Source organism: Manis javanica, chromosome 3 (assembly GCF_040802235.1).
Source record: "Manis javanica isolate MJ-LG chromosome 3, MJ_LKY, whole genome shotgun sequence".
In the NCBI taxonomy this organism is placed as follows: Eukaryota; Metazoa; Chordata; class Mammalia; order Pholidota; family Manidae; genus Manis; species Manis javanica.
This window is the reverse complement of record NC_133158.1, coordinates 3,476,454-3,492,857: the sequence shown is the minus strand read 5'-3', so window position 1 is coordinate 3,492,857 and position 16,404 is coordinate 3,476,454. Positions and strand designations below refer to the sequence as shown.

At 60.7% G+C, this 16,404-nt stretch overlaps 1 protein-coding gene across 1 annotated transcript; it reads left to right on the top strand.

Moving 5' to 3' along the window:
• The first annotated feature begins 2,331 nt into the window (after positions 1-2,331).
• ITIH4 (inter-alpha-trypsin inhibitor heavy chain 4) lies at positions 2,332-15,715 on the top strand. Its single transcript, XM_017678361.3, has 23 exons — positions 2,332-2,486; positions 3,472-3,632; positions 5,505-5,609; positions 5,720-5,882; positions 6,008-6,118; positions 6,598-6,726; positions 7,392-7,508; positions 7,766-7,934; positions 8,009-8,134; positions 8,313-8,494; positions 8,589-8,774; positions 10,656-10,792; positions 11,039-11,193; positions 11,451-11,477; positions 11,954-12,007; positions 12,221-12,349; positions 12,870-12,932; positions 13,146-13,172; positions 13,255-13,371; positions 14,350-14,527; positions 14,716-14,870; positions 15,000-15,096; positions 15,510-15,715. The coding sequence occupies exons 1-23, from the start codon at positions 2,397-2,399 to the stop codon at positions 15,577-15,579; spliced, it is 2,748 nt and encodes a 915-aa protein (XP_017533850.3). The 5' UTR covers positions 2,332-2,396; the 3' UTR covers positions 15,580-15,715.
• The last annotated feature ends 689 nt before the right edge of the window (positions 15,716-16,404 follow it).

Sequence of the window (16,404 nt, the reverse complement as noted above, 5' to 3'; positions counted from 1 at the left end):
GGGTGTTGTCTGGTTATGGGCCATGGCCACTGAGTGCAGGGAAGCGGTGGGGGGTGTTTTGTACCCTACTCGGGCTGTCAGAAGGGTCCCCGAAGACAGTGCAGGTACCGTATGTTGGCCGCCACCACACACTGGGAGCAGCCTTGGACATGGAGACCTGGTGCGGGCCTGTGCGACTTCAGACCAGTCTCCTTTTCCAAGTCGGTTTCCCCTTCTGTATGACCAGGGAGGTGAACCTGTAGCCTAAAACAGGCCACAGTGACACTGCTCAGAGGCGAGAAGGTGGGAGCCTGGGGCCCAGCCCGCCCCCTGCCTTCACGAAGCCATCGATGGAGATGCTCCTGGGAACCCCAAGGCTCTGTGGGACCCAGGGACCTCAGAGCTGCCTCCCCAGCGCCCTTGCTCCTGCTGCATCTTTCAAGGGCAAAGCCGGCTGGAGGCTCCTCTCTGGCCCGGGGCAGCCCACTGCCTGACCTCTCTCTGCCCCCCTCCCCTTGCCGCTCCCATGGCTCATGGGACGCTGGGCCCCTGGCTGGCATGCAGGTCTCCCCTCTGCGGGCCTGTGTTCCCTATGTGCATCAGGCTCAAGATTCAGGGGACCGCAGACGCCCTGCCAGCTGTGACAGCCAGATCACAGGCAGTGCAGGGCTGGACTGGCAGGCCTGGGCGTGCTGTGCCTGGCTCCGGGATGATGCCCGTGGGGGACCCTGCCTGTCCCCTGGCCAGGTGGAGCTGGCTGCTCCGAGGCTTTCCCACAATCTCGCCCAGCCCAGCCTCCTTATATAGCCGATTCCAGCCCGGCCTGCTCCCTGCCCTAAGGGTTCAGCCGTCCTGTGGGGACCGGGCCTGGGCTCCTAGGGGAGGCTCTTCCCCAGATTGCTGAGGGGCTGGGAACCCCCATGTAATCCAGTCATATCCAGAGCCAAAGGGCTGCAGTGTTTACAGGCACAGATGAGGCTTCCGGCTGTCATCGTGCTACGGAAGAGGGATGTTTACTTGCAGCCAGAGGCACAGCACCAGGGTCTGTGACGCCCTCCCCTGGGGCCCAGTGCTCCTGGCTGGCACTGGCGGATGCAGGGCTGATAGACAGCCAGTTCCCAGCCACGGGAAGCCGGTCACCACCCCGGGCCCCGGTAGGCCCCTGGATGGCTGCCTCCCCTCCCCTGATCAGTGCGCCTCTAGGGCCTGCACTGCCCATTCACTCCAAGCTGGCCTCCAGGCTTCCTCTCTCCCAGAGGCTGCCCCAGCCCCCTCTTCCAGGCCCTCCCTGTTTCCCTCAGGCTGGGCTTAGGGAGAGCCTGGTGCGTCACTCTTGTGTCCCCCAGCCTAGGGCTGTGGTTACCACAAGGACCTTCTTCCCTGACCCAGGACTTGGCCCCCAGCCACCCTTGGCTGAAGCATCGTTACCCCACTTAAGAGCACAGACCCAGGAGGCAGGCTGTCCCAGGGCTGATGGGGACACAAGCACCAGATGTGTCTGGATACCCTGATATTTGTTCACTGTATTTCTACTTGATTAAAAGAATACGGAACAAAGTCACTGGTAATGCCCCCATGTCCTGGGCTCGTGGCGACCACACTGCCTCGGCGCTGGTGATCAGTGTGTGCCTTTCTCTAGCCATGATGTGTGGGGCCCCTTGGCACGACTGATCTCCACGCAGCCACCCCTTCAGGAGCCCTGCTCTTCTGTCCCATGTGTTCCAGTAATTCCCCAGCAAGACATCTGGGCCAAGGGGTGGGCATCTGCATGGCTGTCAGTTTGTATTGCTGAAGTGCAGGTCTTAGGGGGCCTTGCTGGGGTTGAATCAAGAACCCTAGCTAGATTAAGGGGGCCCGAACAGCAGCTGGGACGCCAGGAGAGAGAAGGGGGGACCTGGGCACAGCCTCTTTCACACCAGCATTAAGGCATATCCACCCTTTGTTCGCCCACTCAGACACCCCAAGGCCCTGCAGTGCCTTAAGGGCCCCCACTGCCCAGTCACTCCAACCTGGCCTCCAGGCCCCCTTCCTCCCAGAAGCCTCCTCCAGGCCCTCCCCGTTTCCCCCAGGCTGGGCTTATGGAGAGCTTGCTGGTCACTGCCATGACCTCCACCCTTGGGAGCCTGGTGGAAGACTGGGCTGAGGGCTGGTGGCCTGGGAAGATTCTGGGCCTTGGAGGAGGGCTCCAGCACCCAGCTGCCACCTGAGCCTGCCTTTCCTCAGTCACGTCCCTGTCCCCAGCCAAGGTCCACAGGACATTCAGTCTGCCTGCTTATCTGAGGCCACTGCAGGTTTTGGCTTGTAGATTCCCATTTCCCAGAACCTGCCCACACAGGGGCGGGGCAGCGAGCAAACTATTAATTCATTCCCCACCTCCTCCCACGTTCAGACGCAGCCTGCCAGGCACCGGAGCCAAAATGAAGATCCCAAGCCCCGTCTGCACCTGTGGCACTGTGCTGACCCTGCTGTCCCTGCTCGCGCTCTTCCAGACCACTACGGCCAGAAAGGTAGCGGGTGTCCCTCACTGTGTGTGCACCTGAGCGCGAGTGGTGTGAACCGCCTAAGGAGGAAAGCCTCTGTGTGCGGGTGCAGAAAGTATAAATGACCATGAATCAGTGTGTGCAAAGAAATGGTGCTGACCAGCTGCCAGGCACCACCCCGAGGGCTTTAGGGATATTCTCCCATTTAATAGAAGGGGTCATCGTGTTTTACAGGTGAGGAAAAGCAGGTTAGCAAGTCGGTTACACTTTCTGTGTATCAGTTTCCTCATCTGTAAAGCAGGGTAAAAAGAAAAGCTATACAGAGGTCCTGGGGTTTCTGAAGATCAGACCTGTAAGACCTATGAAGAGCTTAGCGTGGTGCCTGCCGTGGAGCAGACACGCAGGTCTGTGTTGAACTGCGTGTGCAGCTGCGCAGAGCTGGTGAGGACCACAGAGCATCTGCCTGAGGGACCCCCCCGCTGTGGGAATGTGGGGGGCATCTGGGGGAATCCACATGCAGGGAAAAGGTAGCAAATAGGAAGCTTCCCAGTTCACAGAGACTGGGCCCTCTGTACCTCCAAACTCTCCCCGACCCATAGGCCCCTGGTGGGAGACTGGAAGTTGTTCCCCATTCCCATAAAGGCTGAGGTCACCAGAAATCAAAGGACTTCATCACTGCCCTTTCACCCGGCAGAACTAAGACAGCATTCGAAGCTGCTTGACCCACCAGGGCCCTCTGCCTGAGGCTGAGCAACAGCCCCTCTAAGACACATGGAGCCCAGGCTCCACCACTCCCTCCCTGCATGCTGACTGTCTTGTGTGGGGCCCCCAAGGAGCAAGACGAAAGTGTCCCCTGCTCCCCGCAGCATAGGGTGGGGAATGAAGCGCACAGCTGCCTCTAGCTCAAGGCGTTCACATAAGGATCGGACCAAGTCAGGGCCTGCTCTTGAAGAGTGTGGCCCCTAGAAGGGGTGGCATTGAATCAACCCCACCTCCTCCTCCTCCACTGTAGAATGACATTGACATCTACAGCCTCACGGTGGACTCCAAGGTCTCGTCCAGATTCGCCCACACAGTGGTCACCAGCAGAGTCGTCAACAGGGCCGATACTGTGCAGGAGGCCACGTTCCAGCTGGAGCTGCCCCAGAGAGCCTTCATCACCAACTTCTCCATGTAGGTGCCCCCTGCCCTCCTCCTCGGGCCCCTCCACAACCCAGCACTGTGCCACCATCTCCCCAGTGCCCTCTTACTGATGGGAGAGGTGCCAGGATGTGTGCCTAAGGTGTGCACTCTACCTATAGGCAATACAGGGAACCAGAGGCTCTACCCAGAACCTCTGTGCTTCTCAGAGACGTTTCCATCCCTCCCTCCGTGCCTCCATCCATCCATCCCTCTTTCCATGCATCTGTTCTTCCTGTCATCCATCCATCCCTCCAGCATCCCTAGTGCTGCCTGGGTGACGTGGGAACTACAACATTTTTGTCTGTCCACAAGGAGTACAGACTTGGGACATCCTGAGGCCAGGCCAAGGCAGGAAGGATCGCCAAAAGGCAGATCACAGCGCAGAATGTGGAAACCATACCCCCAGGCTTCCCCACAGTGGAGCCGTGCCTCGAGGAGGGGACCTCCTTGTCGCGGGAAGTTCTCAGCCAGGCTGTCTCCCAGCCCCCAACTGGGACACCGCAGAGGGCCCTCCTGCCCTGGGTCTGAGGCCCCTGGGGACTCTGGGGACTGTGTGAGCCGTGACAGTCCCCACCCTGTCCTCTGCTGTCCTCCCCCACCTTCCTGACTTGGTTTTGCAATGTTTGCTGAGCCCAAGAGCTCTCTGCCCCCTGGCCTGGCAGGAGAGGCCATGATTGAGGACAGGCCAGAGGGAGGGGGAGGGGACGTGTGGGGAGCAAGTGTATCTCAGGCAGGGTCCCCAGCATATCCTGGGGCCTCTACAGTACTGTCCCCTCTGCCTGCCCCTCTGGGCTGGGCTGGGGCCTGAACTGCCCAACTTATAGTGGGTATATCCACATGGATGCCAAGGCCAGTACACCCATTGCATCTGCAGAGCCCAGGACTGGCACCCCTCTCTGGGCCCAGATCTTGTTGCTTATGAGATAGGGATGCAGGGGGCAGGGTGCCTCACTGTCTGAGTTGGCCGGGAGCCCCAGCTGGACATCTGGGAGGTGGAGCCCTGTGCCCACGCACCAGCTCCCTCCCCTGCCCAAAGTTCAACTATGACCAGAAAGGTCAGGGAGGTGTGGAGGAGGGGCGGCCTAGCTGCCCCCTCCCCGCCCACCCCTGCGTGCTCCTGCCCTTGCACACCCGCCCTGGATGGAGTCGGTGTTTGCCTGATACATCCCTAGTGACCCATGGGTTCTGGAGTAGGCGTTTCCCCTCCAGAGAAACACACCAGCAGTTCTTTCTCAGTCCCAAAAACGGCCACAGGACTTGTGTTCACACCCCTAGGCATCCCATTCACCAGTTGTCAGAAATCTTCCCCAGAGGCCCACCTCTCTGCAGAGCGCCCTGCCCCGTGTTGGTGGGAAGAGGCGACAGCCCCAGGAGGAGGCCTCAGAGCCTGCCAGCTCCATGTCTCCCACCAGCCTGGGGGCCCAGCACCTCCCGCCCCCTCAGTCTGCTCTACACAGGCAGACACCCAGCTGAGCATAGCAAGCCTCCAAAAGCTCTCGCTAGGGACCCCCTGTGTCCTTCCGAACGGTCTGTCGGGTAGAAGGGGAAGGGAGGCCCAGACTTAGCTCAGCCTCACCTGCTCTGCAGCTTCCATCCCTGTCTGCTCCCAAAAGCACGTGCTCACCAACACCCTGCACGCCTTGGGTAGGTGGAGGCCTGGCATGCGTTGCAGAGGCCTCCCAGCCTCATCTGGTGTACTGTCTGGTGTACATAGTAGGTACAACATAATTTGGGGTGGGTCAGGCAAAGACAGGAGTCACTCTTTCAAGAGGCCCACCAAGTCCAGAGAGGCTCCCTGGAGGAGGTGGAATTGAGTGGGCCACCCCCATTGGGCTCTGCACAATTCCCACCCTTCTGCCCCAGGATCGTCGAAGGTGTGACCTACCCAGGGAACATCAAGGAGAAGGCTGCAGCCCAGGAGCAGTACAGCACAGCCGTGGCCAGGGGAGAGAGTGCGGGCCTTGTCAAGTGAGCCAGAGACAGTGGGGGGACCCTGTGGGGCGGGGCGGGGCCCCCTGTCTTCAGCCCTTTAGCCAGCTCCCACCTCGAGGGGCAGACCTGACACTCACCTCCCGCAGGACCTCTGGGAGGAAGATGGAGGAGTTCCAGGTGTCGGTCAGTGTGGCTCCTGCTGCCAAGGTCACCTTCGAGCTGGTGTATGAGGAGCTGCTCAGGCGGCAGCTGGGAGTGTATGAGCTGCTGCTTAAAATCCAGCCTCAGCAGCTGGTCAAGCACCTGCAGGTATGTGGCGCTGCCTCCTCCCAGAAGGCCTCCTGGGATGATCTCTGTTGAGGGCTGCCCCTCCTTCCCACAGGAGGCCCAGCCCCAGCTCCTGGCTGACCCAGTGACCCACTTTTTGCCTCCAGATGGACATTCACATCTTTGAGCCTCAGGGCATCAGCTTTTTGGAGGCAAAGAGCACGTTCATGACCAACGAACTGGCAGAAGCCCTCACCATCGTGCAGAATGAGACCAAGGTAAGCCTACCGTGGTGGTCGGGGGACGCTGCCAAGGCGCCTGTCTGCAGGTCAGCCCTGTACTTCCAGAGCAGGACAACTGGGCAGAATCACTGAGCTGGAGGGACCTCGGCGGTCTCTGTGTCCATGCTGTCATTTGGCAGAGGGGGGGGGGGGGGCAAGGCCTAGAGAAGGACCTTGAGATCAGGAGAGAAGGACTTGGACAGGAGACTGACACGAGGGTCCTGAGAGGAGGAGAGAGCTGGATCGTTCACATCCTGAGCCCAGCCTCTGCCTGCGTGGCTGCAGGAGCTGGGGGTGCACACCCACACCCCCTCCGCTGTGGGGGGGGCATCTCTCTGACAGCTCTGTGTGAAAGGAAGTTCCCTGGAATTTGAGCCAAAGCTGCACCTTGGAAGTCTTACTTCAGAGGGGATGGGGGCATTGTAGGTTCGGCCTCACTGCCCCTCTGGGCCTCAGCCCTTCCGTTGTTTCTCCAGGCTCACATCCGATTCAAGCCTACGCTCTCGCAGCAGCAGAGGTCGCCAGAGCAGCAAGAGACAGTCCTGAATGGCGACTTCACAGTCCACTATGATGTGAACCGGACTCACTCGGGGGGCTCCATCCAGGTGTGAGCTCCAGACGAGAGTAGGGCAACCAGGAAATCCACCCATGCTCAAGGACCTGATCTTGGTGGTCTAGAAGGAAAGACAAAATCAACTGCCTTTACTTACCAGTGTGTGCCAGGGGCAGCACGGGTGGGAGGGAGGCAGTTCAGTTGTGTTGTCCTTGAGACAGCTCTTTCAGAAAGAGGCCAGAAAGGCTTGTCCCTGCTGAGGAGCTGCCCTGTCGGGTTTTTCTCATTGCCATGGCTGCTAGGAGGCTCACAGCTCAGTTTTCTGCTCAGTTGCTTCTTTCACACAAGTTTCCAGCATCACTGTGCTTTCCCTTTACTCTTTTGATGGACCTTCTTAGAGTCTTCACTCTTTCAATGGATCTTAAGTTTATTACGTTCTGCATCTTTGAGCACAAGTTGCCTCAAATTCTGAAACAAACAGGAGGTAGAGGTAGAGTGGGGGTAGAGGTTCAGTGGGTGATGCATGAACAGGGAAGGCAAGACAGGGGCGGGCCTGAGCCCTAGAAGATGGTGAGGATTTGGGGAGCTTGACGCGGGCAGAAGTGGACAGGCTGGAATGAGGAGAGCACCGGAGCCCAGGGCTTCAGGTGGGGCGGCCGGCCAGGGGCGGGCAGGCCTGTGGCTCTCCTCACCTGCTTCCGTCTGTCCGGGTCACAGATTGAGAATGGCTACTTCGTGCACTACTTTGCCCCTGAGGGCCTGCCAACAATACCCAAGAACGTGATCTTTGTCATTGACAAGAGCGGCTCCATGAGGGGAAGGAAAATTCAGCAGGTGGGTGACATGGGCAAAGCACGGCCCTGAAAACTCCCAGATGCCACCCACCATAGGTCCGCCCCAGAGGCAGACCCTCCCTTCTCCATCTTCCCACAACGTGGTAAGGACTGGTCGGAGTCTGGAGCAAGTCCCGCCCCAGAGCCCTCACCCTGTCCCCACTCCAGATGCAAGCTGAGGGGTGCTAGCCAAGGGCATGCTAGCCCCCAGGGAGGCCCCCCCGAAACACCTACATGGTGTCCCCTTCCCTTGACCAGACCCGGGAAGCCCTCATCAAGATCCTGGACGACCTCAGCCCCAACGACCAGTTTAACCTGGTGAGCTTCAGCTCGGAAGCCACCCAGTGGAGGCCCTTGCTGGTGCCAGCCTCGGCCGAGAACGTGAAGCAGGCCAGGAGCTACGCAGCCAGCATCGAGGCCCAGGGAGGTGAGTGCCTCTGCGGCCCTCGGGTGCCCCTCGGGCACTGACTGGGGGCCGCCCTGAGAGCATGTGCCCCTCAGGGACCAACATCAACGATGCGATGCTGAGGGCCGTGCAGCTGCTGGAGAGCGCCACCCGGGCGGAGCTGCTGTCCTCGGGGAGTGTGTCCCTCATCATCCTGCTCACTGACGGCGACCCCACGTCCGGTGAGCGCGCGCCTGCGGCTCCGGAGCCTGCCGCCTTTGGGAGCAGCTGTGACCCCGCCTGGCTGGCTGCGGGACCCGGGGCAGGGGCAGCGGCTGGGAGGTCGTCTCGCTCCGGGGTTGCAGAAGTTTCCATCACGTGTCACTGTTTTCTCACCCACTTCGCAACCCCCGGTTCCAGGGGAGACCAACCCCACGAAGATCCAGAAGAACGTGCAGGAAGCCATAAGTGGCCAGTACAGCCTCTTTTGCCTGGGCTTCGGCTTCGATGTCAGCTACGCCTTCCTGGAGAAGCTCGCCCTGGAAAACGGCGGCCTGGCTCGGCGCATCTATGAGGACTCGGACTCCGCCCTGCAGCTGCAGGTGCCCGTGTGCCCCCGGCGGGTTGCGGGGGTGAGGGTCAGTACAGAGGGTGGGCACGATCCGCCTGGCCCTCATGGCAACCCCCACCCTGCAGGACTTCTACCAAGAGGTGGCCAACCCGCTGCTGACCTCAGTGACCTTCGAGTACCCGAAAAACGCAGTGGAGGAAGTCACACAGAACAACTTCCGGCTGCTCTTCAAGGGCTCCGAGATGGTGGTGGCTGGGAAGCTGCGGGAGCAGAGCCCTGATGTGCTCGCAGCCAGAGTCAGCGGGCAGCTTGTGAGTGTGGCCGGCCATCCTGCAGGGCACGGGCAGCTGGGCCACATGGGCAGAGGCCTGGTTCAAACCCCAGCCCTGCTGGGTTCCAGCTGGTTGACCTTAGGCAGGTCACAAAGTGCCCTCTGCCACTTACGGACGACGCTCAGCAGCCGGCCTGGGCTGCCGCCCTGCTCTTCCTGGCGTTCCTGGCGTCCCCGTCCTCATTCTGCCCTCGGGGGTTGCAGGCAGGCAGGGCTATTCCCATTTCACAGGTGAGCAGACCGAGGTCCAGGCAGGGCAGGACCGGGGCCCCACTGCAGCAGAGTCAGGGGCCCATTCGCCCCACGGTGCCCCATCCTTGCCCAGCCTTCCCTGCCTCTGTGCCACAGGAGGCCCTGTCATTCCGCAAAGAGAAACAGCACCTGCCCTGCGCCAGGTCCTTCTCTGTGCCCTCACAGGGGACACAGGGTAAATCATCCCCCAGGCAAGGGGGCAGGGGCTGGGGTGTCCCTGACAGGATAATCCCGGAGGCCCGGGGGCAGCCCGGGAAGCGCCCGCCTGGCCTGGCGATCAGGGAGTGCTGCCCGGAGGAGTCTCAGCTGAGATGAGGGATGAGTAGAGGCAGCAGAGGCCGTGTGGGGAAGTGATGGAGGAATGTTCCAAGCTGGCAAGGCAGGCGGGCAGGGGGTACCCAGGGTCTCGTTCAGGCGCAGCCACATGGCATGAGGGACAGCCTACCCTGTAGCCAGCCTGCCTGGTTTCAAACCCAGCTCTGCCACCTCCCAGAAGTGAGACCCGGGGTGGGTCTCTTCACCCCCCATGCCTCGATTTCCTCCTTTGTAAAGTGACAATAGGTCACCTTACCCGCCTAATAAGGCCGCTGTGGGGCTTAACATCTGGCCTCGTGTAAACACCCCAAACATGTTAGCTGCTTGTATTACCCTCTAGGACGGGGGTTCCCAAAGTGTGGAACCTACGGTGACTTGGGGTAGTTCACAAACATGTCATAGTTATTTTTATGTGTCTTCTGAAAGACACAGTGTGAACCCCAGACCTAAGATTTCAGTCATTGCTGGGGACAAGACTAAGTAAAGTGTTACTCCATTTGAAGTTCATTTAAGGAAAAGCATCAAATAGCTGTACATGTGGACAGGGCCAAGTCTGCACAGGTGGCCTGCGTGTGGCCCAGCCCAGGGAAGCCCGGCTCCGGGTGAGAGGCAGGAGGCAGCCCCAGCAGTGCTGGCTGGGCGCCGTCCACATGGCTGCCATGGTGTCTGGCTGCCACGGAGCAGGGCTGGGAGAGGGCTGGGGTTCCTCCGCGCCGGGGGTGCTTCCCAGGCTGCAGGCCAGGTCAGCCCGAGACAGAAGGCACCTCCCTGGGAAGGAAGCCACCGTCCACTGGGGCTCGGACACAGGCCACGGTGCCCATCACCCACAGAGGGCTCCGCTCGGGCAGGGTAGGTAGAGCCCCAGACCTGCTCAGGGCCATGACCCCCGAATTCTCTTCTCAACTCTGCCGGTGACTGCAGGGCAAGGCCCTTCCCTCTCAGGGCCCCAGGCCTCCATCTTGGGGGACCGTCTCTGCTCCATCTGCAGGTGCAGGCCTCTATACCCTGGCCTAGGGTCCAGCCCTCTCCCCCAGAGGGCCTTCTGGCCTGGGCTCCTGGCTCCACGCCTGCTGCGTCACGTCTCGTATCTCCTTTACCTCCTCATCCTGGGAGGCTCTGGGGCTGAGCCTGCCCCCCACCCCCGCCTCTGTGCCAAGGGCACGCGGGCCTCGCAGCAGGCGCCTGGGGCCTGACCCAACTCCAAGCAGGTTTCCGGTGCGAGTGCCCAGAAGCGCGAGGCCGTGTGTGGACGCCAGGCCCTCACTGCTCCTGCCCTGACGGCCTTTCTTTCCAGCACATGCAGAACATCACCTTCCAGACGGAGTCCAGCGTGGCGGCGGCTGAGGAGTTCCAGAGCCCCAAGTACATCTTCCACAGCTTCATGGAGAGACTCTGGGCGTACCTGACCATCCAGCAGCTGCTGGAGCAAATGTGGGTTGCCCACACCCTTGAGGGCCCACTGGCGCGGCCACGCAGCCTCGGGGCTGCCTCGAGCCCGCCATGGTGGGGCAGGCGCAGCTGGCACAAGGCAGCTCCTGGGCCTAGAGACGGGCTGTGGCACCGTGTCTGAACCACAGACTTCCTGTGGGAACCCCCCGGAGGCTCGGGGAGGGAGGGGGAATCCGACGGGGCGTCGGGGGACCTGCGGAGCCTCTGATGTCCTCCGTCCATCCGCAGGGTTTCTGCGTCAGATGCCGAGAAGCCAGCCCTCGAGACCCGAGCTCTGAGCTTGTCGCTCAACTACAGCTTTGTCACTCCCCTCACATCCATGGTGGTCACCAAACCTGAAGGCCAAGAACAGTCTCAGGTTGCTGAGAAGCCCGTGGAAGCAGGTGGGTGTGAAAGCTCCCAGCCGCCTTGACAACTGAGCTTTGACCCAGCATTCTCCCCAGCCTCTCCCCCACGTGCCCGCCAGGACCCCAGCCCTGCCACCCCAGCCTAGCAGCTCGTCCCCGTTCACTGGGGAGGATGCCGAGCCCTGAGCTTCCTGCAGGGGCTGGGGGGCGAGGCCAGACAGAGGCACTTCATGGGCATCCAGACCACCCTGACAGCGTCTCTCTTTCTTTCTCTGTCTTTTTGTTTTATCCAGAAAACAAACACAGAAATGTCCCCTCAGGTAAGGGACTGATAGCCTCAAGGTCTGGCCTGGGTGGCGTTGGCTGACGCAGGCTTAGGGGGCCATTCCGGGACGCGGTCGCTGGCCAGAGCCAAGCTCGCTCAGCCCTGCTGCCGGGAGGGGGCATCCTCTGCCTGGGCACTCTGGTGCGTTCAGTCACCAGTTCCCTTACTGGCTGCCACTCCAGCCCTGTCCTGGGCACAAGGGACATGGTCCCCATCCAGTTGGGGGTCCCAGAAAGGTGTGTCTAAGAAGCAAACTAAGGTCTCTGATTTCCAGGTCACCCCCTCTATAGAACACCTGTCATGGGAGACAGAATTTCGAGACTAATAGATAGTGAAGGGGGAGAGGGGCTGGGGTGCAGGGCTCAACAGACCTTCGCCCTGACCACAGATCGAGCTCTGCCCCAGCTGTGGGGAAGTGATTTTCCTGGCTGGTGGCAGGGCTGGCACTCAAGTTCAAGTATGTCTGATTAGGAGGTGGCTATCCAGACCTTCTCATGCCCGGAAGAAGTCTCTTCAGAGGACAAGGTGCTTGAGGGGCACTGGGAGGGGTGGGGTGCTGATATCCCAGCAGGGTGGAGGTGAAACTCCGGGTCCGGGGAGAGGCTCCCAGAGGGCCGGCGTCAGGGAGCCCTCTGCCCTCTCTGCGTCCCTCTCCTGGCGGGGGGCGGCCCTAGAGCCCCAGCTGGGAGGACCCTGACACTGCTTGAGGGAAAACTGCATGTGCCAACTTCCCCAAAGCCGGGGCCTCCGGGAGTCTGCCCAGCTTCCCGGCGAGATTCGTACCAGGACCTCTCCATCCTCCTCCTCGCCCTCCTTATATGTCCTACCCCAGGACCGGGATACCGCAGCTACCAGAGAGGCTGTTAGGTACGTCACCTTCTGGCTCCCCAGGGGTAGTGTCCCCAAGATGGCCATTAAACCTGCCCAGCTTGCTGGATGAGATTAAAGCACCAAGCCCAGGGCAGGACCCAGGCCCAGGAGAGCCGCTCAAGGGCCCGGCACTAAGCAGTGTGTCCTTTATTGTCACTGAACCAGAGGATTCATTACACTCTGAATGCTGGCTCAGGGTGGAACCTTCTAGAAAGAGGTTTCCTCCACTCCCAAAGCTAATAGGGTCCCTTGAGCTGTTTCCAGTCTCCAAGTCTGGACTCAGAAGCAGCCACAAAGCCAGGCTGGTCCCTGTCTCTACAGCATTTTCCCTAATAGCGCGCTTCTCTGTTTGCAAATCTGTGCAAAAGCTCTTTTAGGCCGGGAGTGTGTGGGAGGGGTTGTGGAACTGGGGCTTGGTGGGTGGCAGGTGGCGGTGCTGAGTGGAGGGTGTGCCGGCTGCCCTGAGCCCTGACTGCCTCTTCCCGTCTGTGTCTTGCTCTTCCTGAATGAACACCAGTTTCGGTGCCATCAGTCCCCGTGGTTCCCGAAGTGTTTCTTGAAGCGGATTTAAAAACCAAAGGTGCCTGCCAGGCCAGAGCCCCTGAAGTGGATCTGGCCCTCTAGCAGGGAGATTTGGGGGAGGGATGCCCTGGGGGTCTCTGCAAACCTGTCACATGGGTTTCACCGTGTTGAAGGGGAGAGGGGAGCCCCGGCCACATTTCCTGCCACTCCATCCCTCGGTACCCCTGGCCCCCAGGGAGGGGCTGCCTAACCCCAGATTGTCTTCTTTCAGAAACAGTGATGACATCCCTGCCCCCAGGTAAGTCGCTAGCATGCCCCCACAGCCCCCTGCCCCTGCCCAGAGCCTGCCCCACATCCAGGAACTGTGTCTGCTGCCCCAGTCATCATCGTGCCTCCCCCTGTCATCCTGCTGCTGCCGGGATGGTTCCTGGACCGGCTATGCGTGGACCTCAGGCCCTCCCAGCGGCCGCTGAGCCTGCTCTCAGACCCAGACCAAGGTGAGGGGCACACCCCTGCCACCCCTCCAGGGAGACTCAGGCGCCACTCATTCCCAACTTACTGCCCGGAAACGACGACGGGACACCTGCCCCCAAAGACGCAGGGAGAGGCCACACCCTGTGCAGGCCCGCCGCAGATTGTGGCATGGTCACGAGCACCAACATTTGCACCCTACAGCTCCCAGACCTTGCACTGGGCCCTCCAGGGTGACCGGTTGTGCGGTTGCTCAGGCACTGCCGTTTTCAGGGTGCAGAGACAGACAGGGCACAGATAAGCACAGTGGCCTATGGTCAGTGCCTGAAGCGATGTGGAGACAGAGGAGGAGACAAGAGCTGTCTGAGGGTCAGGGGAGGTTGACAGGGTCATGGAGTGGCTGGGCCTTGGCAGGCAAGCGGGGTCCACCAGGCAAGAAAGGGCCCCAGAATCGCCACGGGACAATGGAGCAGGTGGGGTGCTGGCCCAGCCGGCCCCCAGTCCCAGAAGGCCTTGCTGGTTGAGCTGAGGTATCAGCTCAGACGTGGGGATGCCCAGCACGCGAGGTGTACGGCGCCTGCAGAGCACCTCAGAGTCAGCAGCCATCGCGGCTCCTTCGTGCCTCCCTGACGCACGCAGCCTCCCACTGCAGGCCAGGCCTGGAGTCTGCTCCCAAGGGGGTGACCCCAGCTTTCCAGCCCACTCTGGCCCACGACCCCTAGCTCAGGACTGTATGGACATTTACTGCCTTCAGACGAGATCTCCCCTCTCAGAGGGCTCCTCTCTAGGGGGACATCACTGAGGGCTGGGGAGCCTTCCAAAGCCACAGGAAGCCAGGGATGAGTGGAGAGATGGTGGGACACAGCCCGCGGGGTGAAGGGGTGCTGGGGAGAGGGGCGAGGAGGTGAGTTGGTGAAGAATGGCCCTGGGGCGTGTGATGAGGGAGGACCCCTTCGGGCCTGTGCCCAGCTGCAGCCACAGCTTTGACCTCCCTGCCCTCTAAGGGGTCGAGGTGACCGGCCAGTATGAGATGAGCAACAAGGCCCAGTTTGCGTGGATCGAGGTGACCTTCAAGAACCCCCAGCTACAGGTCCGCGCAACCCCTGAGCACGTGGTGGTGACCCAGGACAAAAGAAACTCTGCACACAAGTGGAAGGAAACGCTGTTCTTGGTGATGCCCGGGTAAGCCCCAGGCTGAGTCCCAGCAGTAACCGCTCAGGCGGGGTTAGCTGGTGACGGTGGCGAGCCCAGGTCCCCGGGTCATGCGTGCATGCTCTGCAGTGGGCTGTACCCACAGGAGGACAAGGGGGCATCCCCCGCAGGCATCCCCACGCCCTGCTTCCTGCCCGGGACTCTGTGTTTCTCCACAGCCTAAAGATGACCATGGACACGTCGGGACTCCTGCTGCTCAGCAGCCCAGACAAAGTGACCATTGGCCTGATGCTCTGGGATGGCCCTGGGGCAGGGCTCCGGCTCCTGCTGCGGGACACTGATCGCTTCTCCAGCCATGTCGGCGGGACCCTCGGTACGCTGCCTGTGGCTCAGGGCATCCCCAGGAGCGCCCTCTGCCTCCGAGCAGGCAGTGCCCGTCGTGTCCCAGTCTCCCAGCCTCCTTCTGCCATTGTCGCTCACTGACCCACCCTTTGCTCCTCAGGCCAGTTTTACCAGGACGTGCTCTGGGTGCCCCCAGTAGCAGCAGATGACAGCAAGCGAACACTGAGAGTTCAGGGGCATGACCATTCCGCCACCAGGTGATCAGCGCAAGCCGGGGTGGCGGCTGGGAGCTGGACCCTGAGGGACCCCGCTCCTCTGTCCCACCTAGAGACAGTCAGGTGGAAGGCTGATGTCCTAGACATGACAGCAACCCCACAAAGGATGGCTAACTCAGACCCACAGAAAACACAGCAGCCCAGTGTTCAGTAGGGCTAACAGCGTCGGGGCAGTTGGATATGACCCCTGAACTCCCAGAGCCCTAGACCCTGGAGACCACACATGCCAGGGTCGCTGGGGTGATGGGCCTTGGCAGCTGTGCTGGAGGGCACCCTGCGGGCCCCAAGACACCCCACCTCCACGTTCCTGTCCCCAGCCATCTCTGTGCCCACCGCACTGAGGTTTGCTGACATCCTGTCTGTCTGTCTGTCTGTCTGTCCTTTCTCCATCCCAGAGAGCTCAAGCTGGATTACCAACAGGGGCTTCCGGGCACACAGATTTCCTGCTGGTCTGTGAGGCTGTAGTTCTGATGGGAGGCATCACGGCTCCCCCAACACCACCCCACTGTGCACAGGCGGCTGCCCCCGTGGGGCCTGGACTGTGATGGGAGGGGTGTTGCTGCCCATTACAAATAAAGAAAGGTGGTGTGTGTCAGGTGGACATCTCTGGTTGCATCAGCCAAATCCTAGTTCCTCAGAATTGCATCCTGGACACCTAGCATGTTGTTACATCAGAATCTTGGCAGCCCCTCAGAGGCCCACGGTCAGTAAGGCCCATTTAGAGCCCACAGTCCCATCCCTTCACTTTATAAGCAGGGGAACCAATTTAAAGAGGTTAAAACCCCCCATTTAAAATGTCCCAGCCACCCAGCCGGGGGCTTGGGGCACAAGAACATGGGAGCAGGGGTAGAGGATGATGTATGGTCACTTGGTCCATGGAAGAGCTTTGACTCAAAAACTGAGCAAACTGGGAAGAAGGACTTTGTAGACTGATTCCCCAAAAGCCCTCAGCCCCTTGCAAGGGGGTTTGCACGACATGATTTCCTTCTCGCATGTGCACTCAGGAGTGGGCCTGCCTGCTCACTGCCTTGGAAAGAAGCCCGCACGGGGAGGCAGGGCACAGAGCCCAGGCCCTGGTCCCAAGAGGGAAGCAGGTGGTTCCCAGAACCGCCAGACCCAGGCCCCCAACTCTGAATCCTGGACTGCTGAGGGTCCCTCCTCAGTACACACCCCAGGGCCAGGCACCCCAAAGACCCCAGCCAGTCCCTGCACAGGCCAGGAATACTTAAAAAGACACTTATAATTACTCCACCAACTTCTTAACAAATGACACAAGTCTTTGCCTTACAA